Source organism: Mastigoproctus giganteus, chromosome 10, assembly GCF_048544385.1.
Source record: "Mastigoproctus giganteus isolate SK-2022 chromosome 10, ASM4854438v1, whole genome shotgun sequence".
Classification (NCBI taxonomy): Eukaryota; Metazoa; Arthropoda; class Arachnida; order Uropygi; family Thelyphonidae; genus Mastigoproctus; species Mastigoproctus giganteus.
Window position 1 is genome coordinate 217,694,513 of NC_143584.1, and position 20,466 is coordinate 217,714,978.

The 20,466-nt window shown below is 37.7% G+C and overlaps 1 protein-coding gene across 3 annotated transcripts in view; it reads right to left on the bottom strand.

The window, feature by feature from the left end:
- Positions 1 to 9,745: 9,745 nt before the first annotated feature.
- The window catches only part of LOC150079926 (COMM domain-containing protein 9-like), a 64,935-nt gene continuing 54,214 nt past the window's right edge, over positions 9,746 to 20,466 (bottom strand). For all 3 annotated transcript variants that reach the window (XM_090382760.1, XM_090382761.1, XM_090382759.1), the window contains 2 exons: positions 12,726 to 12,829; positions 9,746 to 9,920 (listed from right to left, as the gene is read on the bottom strand). In XM_090382760.1, the coding sequence (XP_090238886.1) occupies positions 9,780 to 9,920; positions 12,726 to 12,829 (245 nt within the window). In that variant the 3' untranslated portion in view covers positions 9,746 to 9,779. The remainder of the gene's footprint in view (positions 9,921 to 12,725; positions 12,830 to 20,466) is intronic.

A 20,466-nucleotide genomic window follows, 5' to 3' on the forward strand; every position in this document is an offset into this window, starting at 1 on the left:
AAAAGGTCCCAAAAAAAAAAAAAAAAATCCTTCCATCATTGATGAGACTTGAACTCATGTCTTTGCTGCGGTTTTGGTTAGGACGGCAAACCTACCAACAGCTACCCACGAGTGAATTTGATTTCACAGAAAACAATCTGTTATTTCATAAAATCATTATACATCTTTAAAATGCAGCACTCTCGGGGGTTGAGGGATTCTGAATTTTAAAGAGGCAAAACTAGTGGTTGGGCAGTTTGGAGAAGAACATTTCAGTGAATATAGGAAAGTCGTTTGAAAAGTTCGTAGCCTGAGTACGAAGGGTTTATTTGAGGAGTCAGGTAACGTGTTACTTTTCAACACAGCGCTCTTTGGAGTCCATAGACCTTTGCCGTCGATGCTGCAATGCGTTCCTTCCAGCTGCGAAGAAAGTTCTCGCTTTTGTTTCCAGGAATTCAACCACAGCAGCTATGATGTCACTGTCGGTGAGAAAATGGATACCACGCCAGATATTTTTTTTCAAATTAGAAAATAGGTGAAAGTTTATCACTTAACATTTTTAGCTTATCACATACTATAAGGTGAAAGTTTATAACTTACCAGCATTCCCTTCCAAATCACCCTAGATTTTGAAAGCAGTGCTACATTCTATTCCAAGGCCAAAGAGAAAGATCGTGGTGGTTACATTGTTGCTCCTGGCAAACACTGTGCTTGCCAGGAGCAACAATTGATGATGTTACCAACTGAGTATCAGATTAAGGGAGGTAAAGAGAAAATTATTATTCATGCGAGGACTAACAACATTAAACGTACACGACTTGACCATCTGTTGGAGAAATACAGGACTATACTGAAAAAATTCCACGAGTTAGGTCAGTGTGTACGTGTCTGCCACAGAGTAGTCACATATCTTACTTCTCTGTGGTGTCTGCAATTCTGCCCAGACACGATAGGAGTGATATATGCTAAAAATCTTGTGGATTAACTCGAGACTTGAGGGAATCTGAAAGGCTCCGGGGTAGGGATTTTTATCAGCTTGGCTTGCCTTTGTGGATTATAGGAAGCTATTTTGTAGAGATGGTGTTCATTTGAACAAAGGTGGTGCATGGATTTTTGCCAGTATCATTGAGGATACCTTGAGGGTTCAGGGAAACTGCTAGTTAGGATGGAGAAGGGTAATTTAGATCCCCGTTTATCTGAATATATGGGTCAAAGTAATGCTTGCACTGACCGCATGAATTTTTGTTTGCTGCCACAACGGCCAATGTTGATAAGGTGTTCTTAGATTTGCAATGTTTCAAATGAGAGGGAAGATATAGCTTGGGATACAAACCTGAATAACTTCAAGGGGAGATGTATCAGGGCCGTTAACTATAGAAGGTTACTTAATCTCAATTGTGTCTACAGTAACAGCTAATGCTGTTTTAATAGGGCTAACAGAAACGTGGTGCCACCCGGAAATTGGTGATGACGAGTTCCACTACGGTATATATAATGTATTTGGGAAAGATAAGGCAGATAGAAGGGATAGCAACCCCCGAATAAATTAAACACTTGGTGAGATTGAATTAAAAACGGTGCAGGAAAGGGATCTGGGACTGACAATCAGGCAAATATGAAGTTTAAGTATAAACAGGCAACCAGGAAAGCCCATAATGTCCTATCAATGATTTATGGAACACTATCCTGTAGAAATAGAGAAGTCGTAATCCCACTGTATAAGGCAATTGTAAGACCACATTCGTAATACTGCGCTCACGTTTTTAAACCTCATCTGAAAAAAAAAAAAAAAAAAATAAGCTTCTTGAAAGGATCCAAAGACGAGCACTGGAATGGTGAGATCGTAGGACGACCATATGAAACAGACTCCAATTATGTGGGCTACACAGCTGGAAAACGGGCTCTCAGAGGTGATCTGATTGAGGTTTATAAGGCTGAGAAGGATGCAGATTAAAATGAATGAAGATGGAATTCTCAGTTATAAAGAATTCCACATCTAGGGGCCGTAAATTCAAATTACATGGGTTGGGATTTAGATTAGATTGTATGAAGTGTTCTTTTAGCCAGTGAGTTATTGATTGTCGGAACAATTTGCCCTTGCAAGTAGTTGAGGCTGACAGTTTGAATAAATTCAACGGTCAAATGGATAGTGTGAGGAGGGAAGCATATAATTTGCATTTTCTTATCTACGTAGTTTTTTTTTTATTTTTTCCAGTGCAGCAAAAGCCTGTGGCTTCCTTGCACTATATGGTGAATACTATTACTAAGACACATCAGGCTTTAATGTCTAAGCTTACAGATGACAGAAAGATCGGTAGGGTGGTAAATTACAGTAATCAGGGTATACAACTGCAACAAGAGCTAGAAAAATCACGCAGATAGACTGAAAATGGTACTTGAAGCTGAGACTAACTCAATCACATTGTGAAAAAGACCCATAAAAATTCCTTTCATTCCTTGTAACTTGTGTCTTTTCTACAAGTTGTGGGAAGGACGATGATTATACCAACTACCCACGAGAGTAGTGTTAAACAAAAAAAGCCCTTGGGGCAATTCAGATATGAAATTCTCTGAGCAGTGTGGATAGGCCTTTAGGATCAGCTCTGAGTTAGCTCGGTGCGTTTTGGTAACGATATACAGGAATACTGATAGCAGGGATAATTATTCCACCGTATAAAGCAACGGTAAAACCATATCTTGAGCAATGTGTACAGGTTTGGGAGCCTCATTTTAGGAAAAATGTGGATCTGCACTCGAAAGTGCAGAGAAGAGCAATGGGATTAGTAGAGGAACAAATGGTACTCTTACTAGGAAAGACTTCAGTTCTGCAAACTGCAGCATCTGGAAATTAGACAGCGGCAAGGATATCTCAGTGAGAAGTTTAAGGCTTTGTATCAATTGGGTAAGCTAAACATCAATGGCACTGTTACTCTTTCTCAGACACTCATAAATGGGAATAAATTTAAATTGAGGAAGAATGGTTGCAGGAAAGAGATGCAGAGGGGGTTGATTGTTAAAACAAACTTGCATCTGGTGTTGCAGAAGTGGACAGTTTGGAAAAATTTAAGAAAGAATTAGAGAAATTAAAGGGAATAGACAGATGATTTTTTTGTTTGTTTGTTTTTGGCTGATTCTGTATAATCTTGCTTACTTGATCTACAAATATTAATATTAAAAAACACAAATATTGGGCTGTTGATTGTAAAGCAGTACGGTGGCCTGATGAATCCAAATTTTTCCGATATCATCATGATGCAGAGACATTTCATCCAAACTGCATGCAAGGTGGAGTTATCTATGTCGGTCAGTGATGCTTTTGAAATGCTTTAACTATTATAAACTGGGTCCCCTACTTAAAATACCAGTCATGATGAATCGATGTAGCTGTACAAATATTCTGGATGATCAGGTTGTGCCTTTTGCAGAATATTAGTGGTTTTAGTACTCTTGTATTCCAGGATGACAACTGTCCAGTTTACAGTTTAAAACTAGCGTAAAGAACATGAGAGAATGTTTGGCCATTTAGCCTGCATAGCCAAATTGCCAGATTTAAATCCTAGAGAAGTATGGGACTATTCTGAAGGGAAAGAGAAAATGCACAGCATCTAAGAAACCTGAATGAATTACAGGTACAGATTTTTTCAGATTGGGCTAATATTGATATAAACTATTTAGTATTAATAGCGCTAAATGATGCAAGGAGGTAAGCTTATACACCATGAGAAAAACAAACCTACCGATCTCAGCTGTACATCCTTCATCCATGTAAATTTAAACACCAGATAGAGGTTTCTTCCAACAATCAACTACTCTCTGACTGAAAGCAAATTTCTACACATCTATTCTGCAGTCAATCAACAGCAACTGTATGTCATTGGCCTCCTGTTAGCATCACTTCAACAGATTCCTGAGTTTTCCATCTCCGATTCAAGCAAGCATCCTGGACGAAGCAGTGCTCATTCAAAAAGTTAGTTTGGAAATCCGTCAATCAGCTGATGCCTAAAGGGAGAAAACAATCCATAATTAGTGAACTGGATCCGTAGACCGGATTGCCCTTACAAAAAGACACCAGCACAAACAGATGAGTGCACCGTGTGCCTCCCCCATCTAATCGGCAAACGTGTGCTGCAATGGTGCCCCCACCCCATCGTCGGAATCTAGTTCGTCCGTCTTGAATAAGCCCACTCCCATCCTGTTCTTACAACGCAAGTTTTTCTGTTTCTCGCCTTAACTACCCTCCCGATTAGCTCCTTTGATAGAAACGTTGGGTTTCCTCTACGCAGCACCCCGTGTGAGAATAATGAACGTTACCTCCAGCCTCCTAACGGGTATCATCCATACAGCAGTGTGTTGCTCAGTTGGAATCCAACCCATCCATCACCCACCACATTTACACTTCCTAAACAAAAACAAAAAAAAAGAAAAAGCACTTACGAACTAATATTACTATATTAGGAAAAAGTTCTATCATAATAGATAAATATAATTTTATATATTAAACCATTTTTAATTTTAATTACTATTTTTTAAGTATTTGTTAATAGCTAACTATCTAACTAACACTAATGAATATAAATAATTTACTTATATTATTTTAAAATTAGTTTTATTCATCGAAGAGATAATACAATTATCTCCCAGTTGAGTAAATATCCTCGGATGGATGGATGGTTGCAGTCTTTGCTGTTTCCGAAAAAACCGACATCAAAGCTGTTGTAACTTCCATCTGAGGATATTTGATTTGTTTATCCACCTTACCACGATGCAGTTCCTCTTGGATAAGAAACGACGCCTCACTGGAGATATCTCCTAGACGGGGTGACGCTTTAAAGTTGAAGATCCGCAGTTGCTTTGGTGCACTTGAATGTCTAATCGAACCTGTTAAAACGTACTCCAATTTTTCTGATGCAGGAAGTAGTTTAATGGACTTGTCCAATCAACAATCTGTTATTATCATGAAGTCATCAAAAAGGGTCATAATCAGTGGATTGTTAAAAGTTTCCTATTTTATAAGAACGGACAGAAAGTTCTAAACAGTGAAGACTACTTTAGTGTTGCAATAATTGAGTTTACGACGAATCTGCAATGGAAATTTCAAATTAATGAATTGTATCGATGACAGCATAATGAATTAAAAATATATATTATTAAAAATCGTGGAAGCGCTGTAATTTGAATTTATGAACCCTAATTCCGAAATTGTTTAGAAATATAGTGTTAATTGTAGCACAGCTATGGAATATACCCCCAACTAGTGGTATAAATAGGGTTGATGGAGCCCAGGGCAAATAGAAAAATGGCACTCTTTGAAAACTGTTTTTTTGAAATTTTTTTATTTTTTAACCATAAAAAGGCGTCCTCCAAATTTGACGCCCAGGGCACATTCCCCACATGTCTCATCCTAGTTTTGCCAGTACCCCCAACTCCCTATCAGGCAATGTGATGAATACAAAACTCTGTAAAGGCCATATTTATGTAGATTAGTGAGTGTTTGTGAGCTATTAGTGTGGGTTGTGTTGTTCATCTGGCCTCTTAGCCTGGAGGCCTGTGTTTTCACAAAAAAACCTCTGTACGGATGATGCCCATGAGGATGGAGGGCACAGTCATTGTTCTCACACAGGGTGCTGCACAGTGGAAACCCAACGTGACCATCAAATGAGCTCATTGGGAGGGTAGTTAAGGAGAAAAACCGAAAAGCTGTTGCATTGTAAGAACAGAGTGGAGTGTGGGCTTATTCAAGAGGAAGAACTGGATCCTTACGGTTGGGTATGTCACCAGTGTGGCAGACATTTACTTTTTAGGAGGGGGAGGTACGTGGTGCACTCATCTATTTGTGCTGGTGTCCTTCTGTATGGGCAACCCTGTCTACGGATCCAGTTTACTAATTACGGATTTTCTCCTTTTAGGCAACAGCTGATTGACGGATTTTCAAATAGACGTTTAGAATGAGCACTGCTTCATCCAGGATGCTTGCTTGAAGTTGTCAGGGATTGACAACTCAAGAATCTCTTGAAGTGATGCTGAAATGAGGCCAATGATGTACAATTGCTGTTGATTGTATTATTGAGCATTTACGAGGGTGGTTCAATAAAGAATCGCCCTCACCTACTTCCACATATTGCAGAGTCATGATATTTTGTGTAGCATCATACATATCTATGTACTAAAGGTGTAAAATTTCAGCCCAGCCCTGTGTCTTAATTTATTTTTCTCTTACAGAGCTGAACATGTGATGAAGTAATATCATGGACAAAGGCGAAGCCAGGGCTGTAATCCGATACCTGTTCTTGAAGGGGAATCCTAAATAAATTCACGAGATGACTGCTGTATATAAGGATGAAGCCTCATCCTATGGCATAGTGAAGCACTGGCATAGACAGTTTAGGTGTGGTCGGACATCGGTAGAAATAAAAAACTATTATATTTAGGCCACCCGAATAATTAAATTCATCTGCAGTGCTGTCTTATGTCTGTTAATTGCGTGTTCTATGGTCGATTGGTCTGCTTGCTGGATGAAAAACCTTGCTATCTATGCCTGAGACCAACTAACTCAGCCACAAAGTGAAAAAAGCCCATTACAAGTTCCTGGTGTCATCAACGGGATTCGAACACGGGCCTTTTTCACCGTGTGGGGAGGACATCGGTAGAATCAGAGCCCATTTCAGGTTGTCCCCACTCGGCCATTGATGATAGCACGATCAGAAAAGTGGAGTCATTAATCAGGAAGATCGCCCGATCTCTGCGTGAATTGTCGCAGGTGAAGATTAGTGTTGACTCTGTTGAAACAGTCCATGACCAGCTCCATTTAAGGAAATCGACTGCAATATGGATTCTCCGATTACTGACTGGTTTCCAGAAGGCTGATCAACAACAGAAATCACAATTGTTAGCCCTGTGCCAAAAAAAATGAGGAAGACTTTTTCTGGTCTAATCACTCAGGATGAAAGTTGGATACACCATTTCAACCCTGAAAGTAAAAAGCAGTCCATGGAATGGCTACATCATGGTTCCCCACCCACCAAGAAGGCAAGGGTCCAAGCAGCAGCAGGAAAGGTCTTGCTGACAGTGTTTTGGGATAAGAAAGGCATAATAATGACTGATTACCTGCCAAAAGGTAGAAGTTACTTTTTTTTTTATTGTATGATGTGAGCAATACACGAAGGAACCAGTTTTTTCCTTTCTTTGTATATCGTGGCCGTGAGGTCTAACCAGAAAGTACAGCACCATCGCAATATCCAATGAACCCACGACCTTTGGGTTGCCAGGCAGGCACGTTACCCACCCAGCTAGCCCAGTCGGCATAACAGTTACAGGTGCCTATTATGCCAACTTACAAAATTACAGGAGAAAATCAAAACATGTAGGCGTGGAATGCTGTCCAAAGATGTGAGAATGTGTCAAGACAATGTCCCAGTTCACACTTCTGAAATTGCAACAACACAAGCGGCCACTTTTGGATATGAAATACTGTCCCATCCAGGCTACTCACCCGAACTTGCACCATCGGACTTCTTGTTTCCTTCCCTCAAATAATTTCTTCAGGGGACCAACTTCCCTGACAATGAGACACTCATTTCTGCAACAGAGTCATGGTTCAAAGGCCAACCTCACTTCTACAAAAACTGTATCCGTAGCATCATCCATCGATGGGAAAAATGTGTAAATCTGCACGGTGGCTATGTAGAGGACTAAAACCTGTGGAAAGAATCAACACCTCTGCGACTATGTCAGGGCGATTCTTTATTGAACCACCCTCTCGTATGTATCATTAATCCTCTGTACTTGCAATCCGGAATATAAATTTTTTGTTACTAATAAAATTATTTTAAAAATTTTTTTTTTTATTTAGTGCATTTTCTAAAGTTTCCAAAGGAAAATGATCTTCCTTCTAACCAATATGCACTTTACAATCTACTCATGCTGGGAACAAGGGTGTAGATGAATAACAGAAAACTTACTATATCACACATTCAGTGGTTACCAACAAGATTAAGGAACGTGTTAGGGATTAAGGCCAGTTCAGAGTCTCTTGCTACAATATACAGTAATCTATTTTTTGTGTTTTTATTTTAGCTGATGTATTTTTTGGAACTTGTCTTTAAATTAATTTAAAGTTTATCTTAAATCTCATCTAGCAGTGTTATGGCAACAAAACATAAACAGATGGAATTAAACCTGGAAATTAAACTGAAAATTATAGAAGAGGCTGATAGCATGGATCAAAATAAAATGGACGTTGCAGAGGAATGCAGCATCCCTTTACCTACTTTATCAACAATACTGAAAAAAACTTGAAGTGCGTGATGGAGCAGCTACAAAAAACAGGAAACGAATTCATGGGGCAAAACACGAGGAGCTTGAAACAAACTTTTCGAGTGGTACCAACAAGTGCATGCATCCAATTTGCCAATATCAGGTCCGATTTTGCCAGAAAAGACAAATTATCTAGCTCAGCAACATGGAATCAGCAACTTCAAATGCAGTAGTGGCTGGCTCCAAAGATTTAAAAACAGAAATAACTTGGTTTCGTGAAAAGTTTGCGGCGAATCTGGATTAGTCGACAAAGAAAAGGCTACAGACTGGTTGTTCTGCAAGGTCCATTCTTGTAATTATAATTTGCTGCCAAATCAAAACATTTGTTGTTCGTGGAATCTTGTCATGGTGGAAGATTAAGTAAACACAGACTCTCTGTTCTGTTATGCTGCATTCAGATAGCAGTACAAAGCTATGTCCACTTGTGATTGGTAAGTTTTCCAAGCCAAGATGTTCTAAAGAAGTTAACTAACTTCTCTGTGATTATGAGGCCAATAGAAGTGCTTGGCTTGAGGTCAAAATTTTTCAGTCTTGGTTATCAAAAGTGGACAGAAGAATGGTTTCAGAATAAAGGAACATTTTAATAATTCTAGATCATTGTACAGCACATTTTGCTGGGACACTTAAGTTATTATTAGCTGTATTGTGCAAGGAAGCCTGAGGCTTATGCTACACCAGGCAAAAAAAAAAAAAAAAAAAAAAAAATTCTGAATTACCCTGAGAGAGAGAGAGAGACAGAGAGAGATGGGGGTGGGTGGGGGGAAATCGTCGAGAAAAAGAATGATATCCGGCTCAGGACCCTGGGTGTGTCAAGCCCATACTCACCACCATATGGCTGTTGTGTTTACTTCCCAAACCACCAGTTTTATGCAGCCACTGGATCAAGGCATTATACCCTCAAGAGCCCTCCTGATAAGATACTGAATCCGCAACATAGGAGGGAACAATTTGCCATGTGCTGGTTGGAGGAACAAATGGGCAATATGGCAGAAGTGCAGAAACAAATTTTTCTTGATTCATATGAAAGTCATTGCTTTTTTTATATATATAAATCATGTATTATTACTATTTCCCAATGCCTGAAATTTAACACACTGTATGCATTAACTGACTTGTTTTATTTAAATTTAAATTAAACTCAATGTCTTTTTGTTATTAAATAGCCATGCAGTTATAAGAAGGCAACAAAAAGCGACCAGATGCCTTGCTTCCCTGCAAAACTGATCATATAATAAGTAAATAGATTGGTTGGAATATTTATATTACAACATTATTTTATTATCTTATATACAATTTATTAAACTAGCAAATTGGGATAGAGATGCTCTCATAATTTGAAATATTGACAAACAATGATAAATACTGTGAGTTTTTCAAAGAAACTTTGCTAAATAGCAACAACATTAAAATTCACTCATTTGATTTAAAAAAAAAAAAAAAATACATCATGATCTTTCTACAGCATCACACATAGAAACAAAACAAATTTATTTTCGAGCTACAGCAGACAACTGGTCTCGGATTCTCCCTAATCCTTGTAACATTGTATCTAATGATTCCTTACTCAATTCTACATTTACTGTTTTTATCCCATCAACTTCAGCAGTAGAACGTCTTGGTTCTTGAACCTGCAAAACAGAAATAACACAGATGAGAAGAAATATGCTGAAAAATAAAATTATACATTTATAATGACTAATAAATAAATCCAATTACATTTAAACATCCTTAATGGTGATTATTAACTAAGTAGTTAATCTGAATGGCTAATTAGCATTAATTAGTGATATAGTACAAGACAAAAGAGGCTTTTGCTGCACAGTCAAAACACACAAGTCCAGTCTATAATTCTTTTTCCTTAATATGAATTTAAGTCCCTTGGTTCCAGTGTCACTTCTGAAGTCTTTCCTCATATGGGTGCCCCTTTTGCCAATTTCATTGAGCATGCTACTCATTGTTGGACCTTTCCAAGAAGTTTAGTGTCTTTTTTTGGCCGTAGCTTCCATAGCTGGACATGGTATTTCAAGTACAGGCTTATAGTTGTCCTATACAATGGAGTGATAACCTCCACTATCTCCACAAACAATTTCTCAATAAATCATGAACAGGACACTATAACCTCTTAGCATTAGTATTAGTAGAGGCATACGATGCAAGAAAGCAAGCTTATGCAGCATCAGCAAAAAAAAAAAAGTCCCATTTCACCCCTCAATTCGTTCCAAATGCCTGTCCAGCTCAGCCTTAAATTTATTTAGGCTATCAACTTCCACAACAAAAGATGGAAGTCTGTTCCACCAATCAACTAAGGCACATTTCCACACATCTATTCTACAACTGTCTTTCCTCAATTTGAATCTGTGCCCCCTCAGGTTCTTAATCTGAGCAAGAGGAAGCAATCCCATCAGCATTCAGCTTGCTCAACCCATTCAAATTCAAGGCCTTATACACCTCAATCAGATCACCTTGCAGGTGCCTACTCTCCATGTGCTGCAATTTGCAGAACTTAAGCCTTTCTTCGTAACAGCACCCCTTCGTTCCCCTCACCAATCTTGTTGCCCTTTGCTATACTCAATCAAGCAACTCTACATCCTTCCTAAAATGAGGCTTTCGGACCTGTACACAGTACTCAAGGCGTGGCCTGACCATTGCCTTATAAAAAGAAATAATCACCTCATTTTCCCTAATAGCAAAATTCCTGTATATCATTGACAATATCCCATTACCTGCTCTGGCAACGTGTCTGCACTGCTCAGAAAACTTCATTTCTGATTGCACAATTACTCCCAGGTCTTTTTAATTTTCTACCACCCTAAGTCTAGTCTACACAGTTGGTACGTTTCTCTGGAGTTATTTCCACACATATCCAGTACTTTGCATTTGTTAATGTTAAACTTGAGTTGCCACTTCTCAGCCCAGCTACCCAACTTTTCTAGATCCTGTTGCAGTAGCACACTGCCATTACAGTCATTAACAAGCCTGCCAACCATTTGTATCATCTGAAAACTTTGACATTAAGCCTGATATACCTTCATCAATATCACTGATAAATATACAAAACAACAGTGGGCCCAACATTGAACCCTGGTGGAATCCCCTAATAACATTAGTCCACAAAGAGCAGCATCCATTGATTACCACTTTCTGTCTTCACCCACTCAACCACCCTTTTATTCATTGTAGCAACTTGCCCTTAATACCATAATGCTCCAATTTGTACAGTAGTCTTCTATATGCAACAGCATCAAAAGCTTTCCTGAAATCTAAGTATATGATATCAAAATTATTTTTTGCATCCAGTTCCTTTGTAACCACATCATAGTATCCAATCATATTTGTCAGACAAAAATTTCCCTTAACAAACCCATGCTGTGTCTGAATTATTGCTGCAGTCTTGTCTAGATGATTCTGCAATGCATCTTTAACCAGTGATTCCATTATTTTCCCCAGAACAGAAGTTAAACTAACTGGTCTGTAATTACTCGTGTCACCCTTAGATCCCCCCTTTGTGAATTGAGGATACATTTGCACATCTCCAGTCTGTGGGGACTTCCCCTGAGACCAAGGAAGCTTTCATAATTATGACTAAGAATTTGCTTACTACCTTTGCAGACTCCTTTAATATAACTGGATAGATCCCGTCCACCCCAGGTGCCTTTCTTATGTTTAACTTCAACAATTTCTCTTCCACTTTGCTCTCAGTTATTAGAAAATCTTTAAGCACCCTTTATTAATCAATTAATAAATTGATTTATAATTATTATTTAGCTGTAACTTCCCAATATTGATCATCTTGGTTTCTGTGATAACTGCTATTGTGGTGCCATAATTATCTTTTTCTTTTGATGACTATCAATATTCACTAACACTTTTAATCAGCCAGCCTTTCCTATTCAAACACTAATATACTAATCAAATAAAACTCTTATTTTTCTTTAACTCTTTTCTTTTACATTACTCTTCCAAATGTGGTTAGCACGGGTGAGAATAACTTCCAAGATTACACATGTAATCTCAGAAATATATTTGACAAAGTTTTTGAATGCGGGACAGCTGTGCTGTTACACTTTAAATAAAATACATTTAATTAATTTTAATCCAATAATACAATAATCAACCCACTATTTAAACACAATTATTACATCATTTCAGTTTTAATTTACCGTAATTTTAAATCATTCACCTATTAAGAATTAACATTATGATTCTATTATAAATTAAAAATTATGACATGCAATTTTATTTTTAAAGTAAAATTCAGGTAAAAACCTATATCTGCAATATGGGCAGTTCCTTTCTCTGTTCTCAAAGTATAATTTTGAGTGTGCATAAAAAAATATATTAAGTTATATTATTTTTATACTATAATTTCTTAATATTCTTGCAAATCAGATGAAGAATGGGTGTATAAATAAATGATGAAGTTGCATAATTACCTTTAACTGAAGAATACACGTGGGAGTACTCATTTTGGACACCTTACTTGAAGCCATCTTTAAATCAACTCTCCAATCAAAATCTATTAACCTTGGTAGTGACACTGAAAATTAAATTGAAATATAATTTAATAATCAAGGCACTATTAAAAACAATGATTACGTGTTTTCATTTCAATTCACTGTAATTTGAAGCTATTCATCTAACTAAATAACCCAATACCTTAAAACATACTCACCGATGGCCATGCTTCTTTCACAAAAACAATGCTTCACTGTTTTTCAGTTTGTTAGTAAAACATTAAAAAAATTCAATTACACAAGGTAGGATCAGTGTTCAAAGCAGTGAACTTTCTGAATTTTCATTTAAAAAATAAAATATAGGCAACCCCCATATAACACAGTACTTGTACAACACAGTTTCACTCAAACACGATTGATAAACTGCAGTAATCCTCACAAAACACAGTACTTATATAACACAGTTTCGCTCTAACATGGTTTGAAAATTGCTGGAAATCTGGCATAACATGGTATTTTTGAGCTTTTGTGCTGGAAAAACCCTGCTATTATGTTAGATGTAATTTTTGATGGTTCCATTCCTTTGTGTGAATCTCCGCTGTTGACTCGCTAGTCGTTATTGCCTTTGTGATATTTTTCTAAAGCACATTTCTGGAGGTCACTACCATAAAACAATAAAAATGATATGCAGTTTCCTGTTTATTGGGCTTTTCTGTTAGTGCAATCAATTATAAACATGTAGTAAACTCAATCTTATTGCATTTGTGATAGTACTGATAGCTGGAATTCTGTGGTTTTCACGTTATTATGATGAAATGTGTTTCCCCTTCCATGAAATATTCAGTAATATAAAAAAACATAAATAAATTTTCAGAAACTGATTACTCCATATCTCACTTATGCGTGCCATGTTATTAACTGCTTTATCATTTTTACTGTTTTAAATTTTACAACAAAAAAAAAAAAAGAAAAAAAATCAGTGAACAGAAATATCAATTAGTTAGTGTGTACATATTACAGTACGTATTAATTAAACTATGTACGTAAGCATAATTTTATTTATTTTGTTAACTAGAAAATATATTTCCAATTTTCACATATCATTTAACTTTGTTAACTGGTAAGGTAATAAAGTTAAATTTGTGCTTTATATCTTTAAAGTGGGGGTCCACTGTATTTTGTTGGGAGATCCCTGAGTTAGGTTCTGTGCTATTGAACTTGTGCTTGTTTAAGACCATAAAAAATTGTGACTTAAGCGTGCAGTTCATGACTTTTAATGAGAGCAGAAGGTACACAAAATCTAGATGCTACAGAAGAAATTGTGCTTAGCAGCGATGAAGAGGAAGAAAATTAAATGAATGTACATTATCTGACATAAGTATCAGTTTGTAAGGTAAGACATTTGTTCAGTTATTACTATTTAAGTTACTACTATTATAAAAATATTAAAAATTAAATGTTATAATATTAAATAATAAATTAAATTATAATAATTAAATTACAATAATTAAACTATAATATAATTTAAATTATAAATTAAATAATAAATATTAAAAATATTAAATACTAAAAAAATTAAGTTTCCGATAGTTATAAAAAAAATGGTCTATTTTTGTTATCTTTTAGAATGTAATCCCTCTTTTTGTACTGGTTCTTAGTCCCATATAACACGGTTTCACATTACACGAGATTTTGTAGGAACCAAACTACCGTGTTGTACGAGGGTTACTTGTATCAACATAAAGTTTCAATGGCACGTTGCAATTTGATTAAATTTTACCTTGATCAAATGACTTGAAAAGAAAGTACTTTGCCCATGTAAGGTTTAAAATCTATTTATGATTAACTTTAAAATCATATTCCTTGGATCTTTTCTCCTCTGCTTCCTCAGTGATTGTAATCCTGCAGTTTTACCATTAGAAAAAAGTCGAAGGACCAAACTAACAAATACAAATGCAAACTAACAAATACAATACTAGTGAAAGTTACACATCAGTTACTTACACATCAAATTTTTAAAAATAATGATCTTGACTAAGTGTGTGTGTGTGTGTGTGTGTGTGTGTCATAGCTAACATAACTTCTGCTTCACTAGGCTATCATCACTCTTTTAATAAGTCTTTAGTATTTTGTGGGGGAGGGGGGATGGTTCAAGGTCAGATGAATAAGGAGGATGTTAGGATAGTGTTTGGGAAAGGCATGAAGAAATTATTGTTACAAGATGACTAATGGCACTGTCAACAGAGTAATTTTCAATTTTTCCTTCATCATACATCAGGTCTCTTCCTTCTGATTGCATCTCTCAAATCCAGTTTCACTGCATTTTATTATTTGTTTTTAACTAGTAAAAATTTAAGTAATTTTTTTCTTAACTATTATTAGATAAATCCCCCTCCTCCACTTCATTGAAGAAGACCCACAAAGAGGAGTTGTTGTTGTTGTTGTTGTTCTGGAGGCTTAATGGCACATAAGCTGCTAAGGCTATAATGTGCCTATTCACTTATTATATTAAAACATAAGTTTTCCCTAGATCAAAAGAAAATCTGAAATCAGAAATAATTGAAAAGCCCAGTTTGCCGGAGAAAGTCAAAAAATTCAGAAATGTTTGCCTTATCACCAATGAGATTTTCAAGAGTTACTGGTTTATGAAGGTTAACCAATGATATCAAGGATGAAGTTCTGGCTTGTTTATAATAGGGGCAGTCAATAAGAATATGTTTTACAGACAAATTATTAGAACAATGTGTACATTGTGGTGGGTCATCTCCTGTGAGTAAATGAAGGTGGGTCAGATGGGTATGTCCTATTCTTGCCCTTGAAAGGACTACTTCTTCTTGTCTCGATGTACGGATACTGGAGCGCCAAATTTTTGGATCATGTTTAAACTGAAAGAGTTTATTATTAGTCTGAGAGTGCCAGAGTGCTGTCCACTGTGATAGGCAAGCAGCATGAACGGTTAGTACATAATCTGATGCTGGAACAGGGATATTGGTTAAATCAAATGTAGTTGGGTTTTTTGCAGCTTTATCAGCCAGTTCATTGCCTAAAATACCGGAATGGGCTGGAATCCAGCAAAAAGTGGCCAGTTGGTTGCGTTCTTTAATTTGCAGTAATAAGCTTCTGATTTCATCAAGAACAGGGTGAACTTTATCTGAGGAATTACATAATGACATGATTGAGCTGAGTGAATCAGTGTAAATAACTGATTTTAAGGAACTGTCAGAATAGAGATTTTCTAAAGCTAGTTTAATTGCATATAATTCAGCAGAAAATATACTAAATTCTGATGGAAGGGAAACTGATACAGTTGTATTCGGAAACACTGCAGCTGCTCCAACATTTGAATTAGATTTAGAGCCATCTGTATAAATTGGGGAGAAATCAGTATATCTTTGAGTGTGAACTGCATGAATTTGGTTGACATTTGATGCTTGCAAAGTATTCTTTCTCCATTGACAGAGGTAAGTGTCACAGGTTGGAAGAGGAGGAGGAGCCCATGGTGGCTGAGTATAAGTTGCCACTTGCTTTACGGAATGGATGGAAATATTCCAAACTTGCACCAATTCAAGAAGGCGAAGACCAGCTGGCTTTACTATACTAGGTTTGTTTCTGTATAGGATTTCTAATGGGGGGTTGAAAAGGTATGACTGAACGGGATGAGAGGCACAACTTTGTATCTTGACAGCATATTTGAGTAACAGTGTTTTCCTGCGTAAAGTTAGTGGGGGCTCATGAGCATCAATGTAGAGACTATGTGCTGGCGACGTTCTGAATGCACCAGTTGCAATTCTCAAAGCACTGTGCTGAATTGGATCAAGCCAGCGTAATGCGCTCTTTCTGGCAGAATCATAGATTGGAGCACCATAATCGAGACGGGATCTGATTAATGCCCGGTATAAACGAAGAAGCGAGGTACGATCTGCACCCCACGTTTGGGCAGATAAAGCTCTGAGTATGTTTAACTTCTTTAGACATGAGGTCCGTACATTTTTAATATGATCTAGGAAATTTAACTTGTTGTCTAGGATTAATCCAAGAAATCTGATGTTGCTGGTGACTGGGACAACGATGTTGGAAATTTGAAGTTCGGGATCTGGATGAAGTTTGCGTTGTCTACAGAAATGGATGGCAACTGTTTTCTGCTGTGAGAGCCGATAACCATTGAGGCTCGCCCATTGTTGAATTTTATTAAGTGCTATCTGAAGCTGTCTTTCAATAGACCTCATGTTTTGAGAATGACAGGAGATCGAAAGGTCATCTGCATAAAGGTAAGTCTCAACTGTATTTGGAAGCTGCTTAGTGATAGAATCTATTCTCAGAGCAAAAAGAGTGGCACTCAGTACTGATCCCTGTGGAACACCTTCTTCCTGGATGAAAGTTGTGGAAAGGGCATGTTGGTATTGAACTTGAAATGATCTAGTATGTAAGAAGTTCTGAATAAATATAGGAAGGTTGCCTCGTAGTCCGAGAAGGTAAAGATCACTAAGTATACCATACCGCCAGGTGGTATCAAAAGCCTTCTCTATGTCTATTGAAACCATTACTAGATGTTCACGTTTGACAAAAGCATTACGTATGGCAAATTCAGCCTTGACCATAAGATCTAAGCATGACCTGTTTTGACGAAAGCCATATTGACTATGGCTCATTAGCTGTTCCGACTCTATGATCCAGACGAGTCTTCTGTGGATAATTTTCTCAAGAATTTTGCTGAGGCAGCTTGAGAGAGATATGGGTCTATAGCTATTCGGGTTGGATGGATCTTTTCCAGGTTTCAGGAATGCCAAAACTGTACAGTGATGCCAAGAAGCTGGAAAAACATTTTCTAAAAATATGCGATTGTAAAAGACCAGGAGGCAGCGCAAAGCTTTGTCATCAAGATGTTGTAGCATGACATAATAAATCCCATCTGGCCCGGCAGCACCATTGCGGGCAGTTTTAATGACATGTAAAAGTTCAGAATATTGCAGAGGTTTGTTATATGGGAGAAGACGGGCAGTTTGAAAATGAATAGCATGCTTTTCTTCAGTGTTTTTAATTCTTTGGAATGAGGTAGGATAGGCTGTTGCTGCTGAAATTTCGGCAAAAGTATTTCCCAAAGCATTAGCTATATCTACTGGATTAGAGAGATCTTTCCCATTCCAAGAGAGGATTGGAGAAGGTATGGTAGGAAACTTACCAGACAGCTGTCTAATTTTTTTCCATATTATTTTGGAATCAGTATTTCTGTGAAAACTAGAGGCAAAACGGATCCAGGATTCTTTCTTTGCTTGCTTTTGTATGAAGCGTGCTTTTGCCCTTAATTTCTTATAGTTAATAAGATTGACTGTGCTCGGACATCGCCGAAACAAATTCCAAGCTTTATTTTTTGCTCTCTTTGCTGTGGTGCATTTGTCATTCCACCAGTAATTATGATGCTTTCGGCCCGGGGGATTTGATAGTGGTATTGTATTTTTAGCCACATTTAGAAGATGCGACGTGATGTAATCTGTGGCATCATCAATATGTTGGAGGCGGATTTTTTCCTCATCAAGGTCGATTGACGATTGAAATTTTGCCCAGTCTGCTCGGACAAATTTCCACTTTCTGCACGGTTGAATTGAAGGAGTCTTTGCTATCAGAAAGTTGCATACTATTGGAAAGTGGTCACTGCCCATGGGATCATTTATTACATTCCACTCTATGGTTGGGACTAGTACTGGTGAACAAATTGTGAGGTCTATTGCTGATGTGTGTCCTGCTGGGAGCTGTACGTGTGTCGGTGCACCAGTATTGAGTATACTGAAATTTAGTGCCTCTAAAAAGCTTTCAATTAGTCGGCCACGTCTATCCAATTTGGGAGAACCCCATAATGGGTGGTGCCCGTTAAAGTCCCCTAATATACAGAGAGGTGGAGGTATCTGTATAAACAGGTCTTCAAGATCTCTTAAAGAGTAAGAACGGTTTGGTGGTAGGTAGATTGAGATAAGTGTTATTGCACTATGGAGAGTTATGCGAACAGCAACAGCTTCTATTTCAGTTTGGATTGGGATATGTCTAGTTGGGATCTTCGAGTTTACTAGGATTGCTACCCCACCATGGGCAGCATTAGCGGTATTTCGATCTCTTCGATAAAGGCAATAGTTCTTTATCGAAGGAGAAATTTGTGAGGTCAGGTAAGTTTCCTGTAGACAGAAGGCAGCTGGAGAATATCGGTTAATTAAGTATTGAATATCGTCAGTGTTGCAACGAAAACCTCTGCAATTCCATTGTAAGATACTGTGGTTCATTTAGGTTTAGTTGAGGATGATTCATCAGACTGTTTTTTGTTTGAGCACTTTTTCCGGTCTTTTTTTGGGAAGCTGGGGCGCCCAGTATCCATAGTGTCATTTGCATGAAGTTCTAGTATGGGTTCCTCAAGATCTGAGTGTACATCTACTTCCATACTATTGGTGGATGATTCAGGTTTCTTGTTGTCTTTGGTAGTTTTTAATTTTTCTTTATCATGCGAGACTGTCCGATTATCAGTTGGGATGCTGATTGGAGTGTTGGTCGATTCACTGGTTTTAGTTTGATGTGTGTCTTTTCCTGAATTAGATAGTGTATTTTTAACCCAATTAGCCATAGATGTGCTGGGGGGTATTGATACATCTGTTTGTACTGCTGTTGAAATAAAGCTTCGAGTGTGAGACGCATATGAACGACTGGGCATGGTCAACATAACCTGTCTGCGTGCCTCAGGGTATGTGACTTTGTGTTCAATTTTATACTTTTGAATTTTCTTCCCTGTTTTCCACATTTCACAGGATTTTGAAAATGCTGGGTGACTTTCTTTGCAGTTAGGGCAAATGGGACTTGATGCTGAACAGTCTGCTTGTGTATGTTCCTTGGAACCACAAATAGGACAAATAGCTTCTCCTCTGCATGCTTGTTGGGAATGTCCATATTTTTGGCATTTAAAACAACGAATCGGGTTAGGAATATAAGCCCGAATTCGGCAGTTTAAATAGCCAGCTTTTACTGAGGATGGCAAATCTGGGGTACTGAAGGTTAAAATGATTGACCTAGTTGGGACGAGATTTCCATCTTTTTTGGTCATTATGCGTTTGGCGTTGGTTACTTTTTGATTACTCAGTTCTTTAACTAATTCCTCTTCTGATATTGTAAGTAGGTCCCATTCGGTTATAACGCCTTTCGAGGAATTTAAGGTGTTGTGTGGAGTAATAGATACTGGCAGGCCACCGAATGTAGTTGTTTTGAGCAGCCACTCGGAATGTTTGGAGTTGGCTGTTTCAATTAATAGGTCTCCAGATTGCAGTCGTTTAACCATTTTTGGTGTTCCAGCAATCGATTCCAGAAATCTTTGGATGACGAATGGTGATAATTTGCCTACAGGTTGGTTGGAGAGAGAGTGTATCACCAGAAAGTTTGGCATTTCATTGCACTGAACTTCTCTTCGGAGCCTTTTTGCTTGGTTCACGTCTTCATCATTAGGTTTGTCTAGCCTTGAGTTTGAAGGCTCTAGAGGTGGATATTCATTTTTATCCATCGTTGCTCCTTTTAGCCCTGGGGGATAACTTTTCCCCCAGATTACCGGCCCCGCCACGGGGAGGCAGGAGCAGTGCCGCTCGGAGGCCAAGCGGTTGAAGTGTTAGTTGGTTAATAGAACAAGAAATATAGGAAAAAGAAAGGTGTGTTTCCTTTCTGTGTTCTAACTTGTGGTTTTCAAGTATAGAACTAG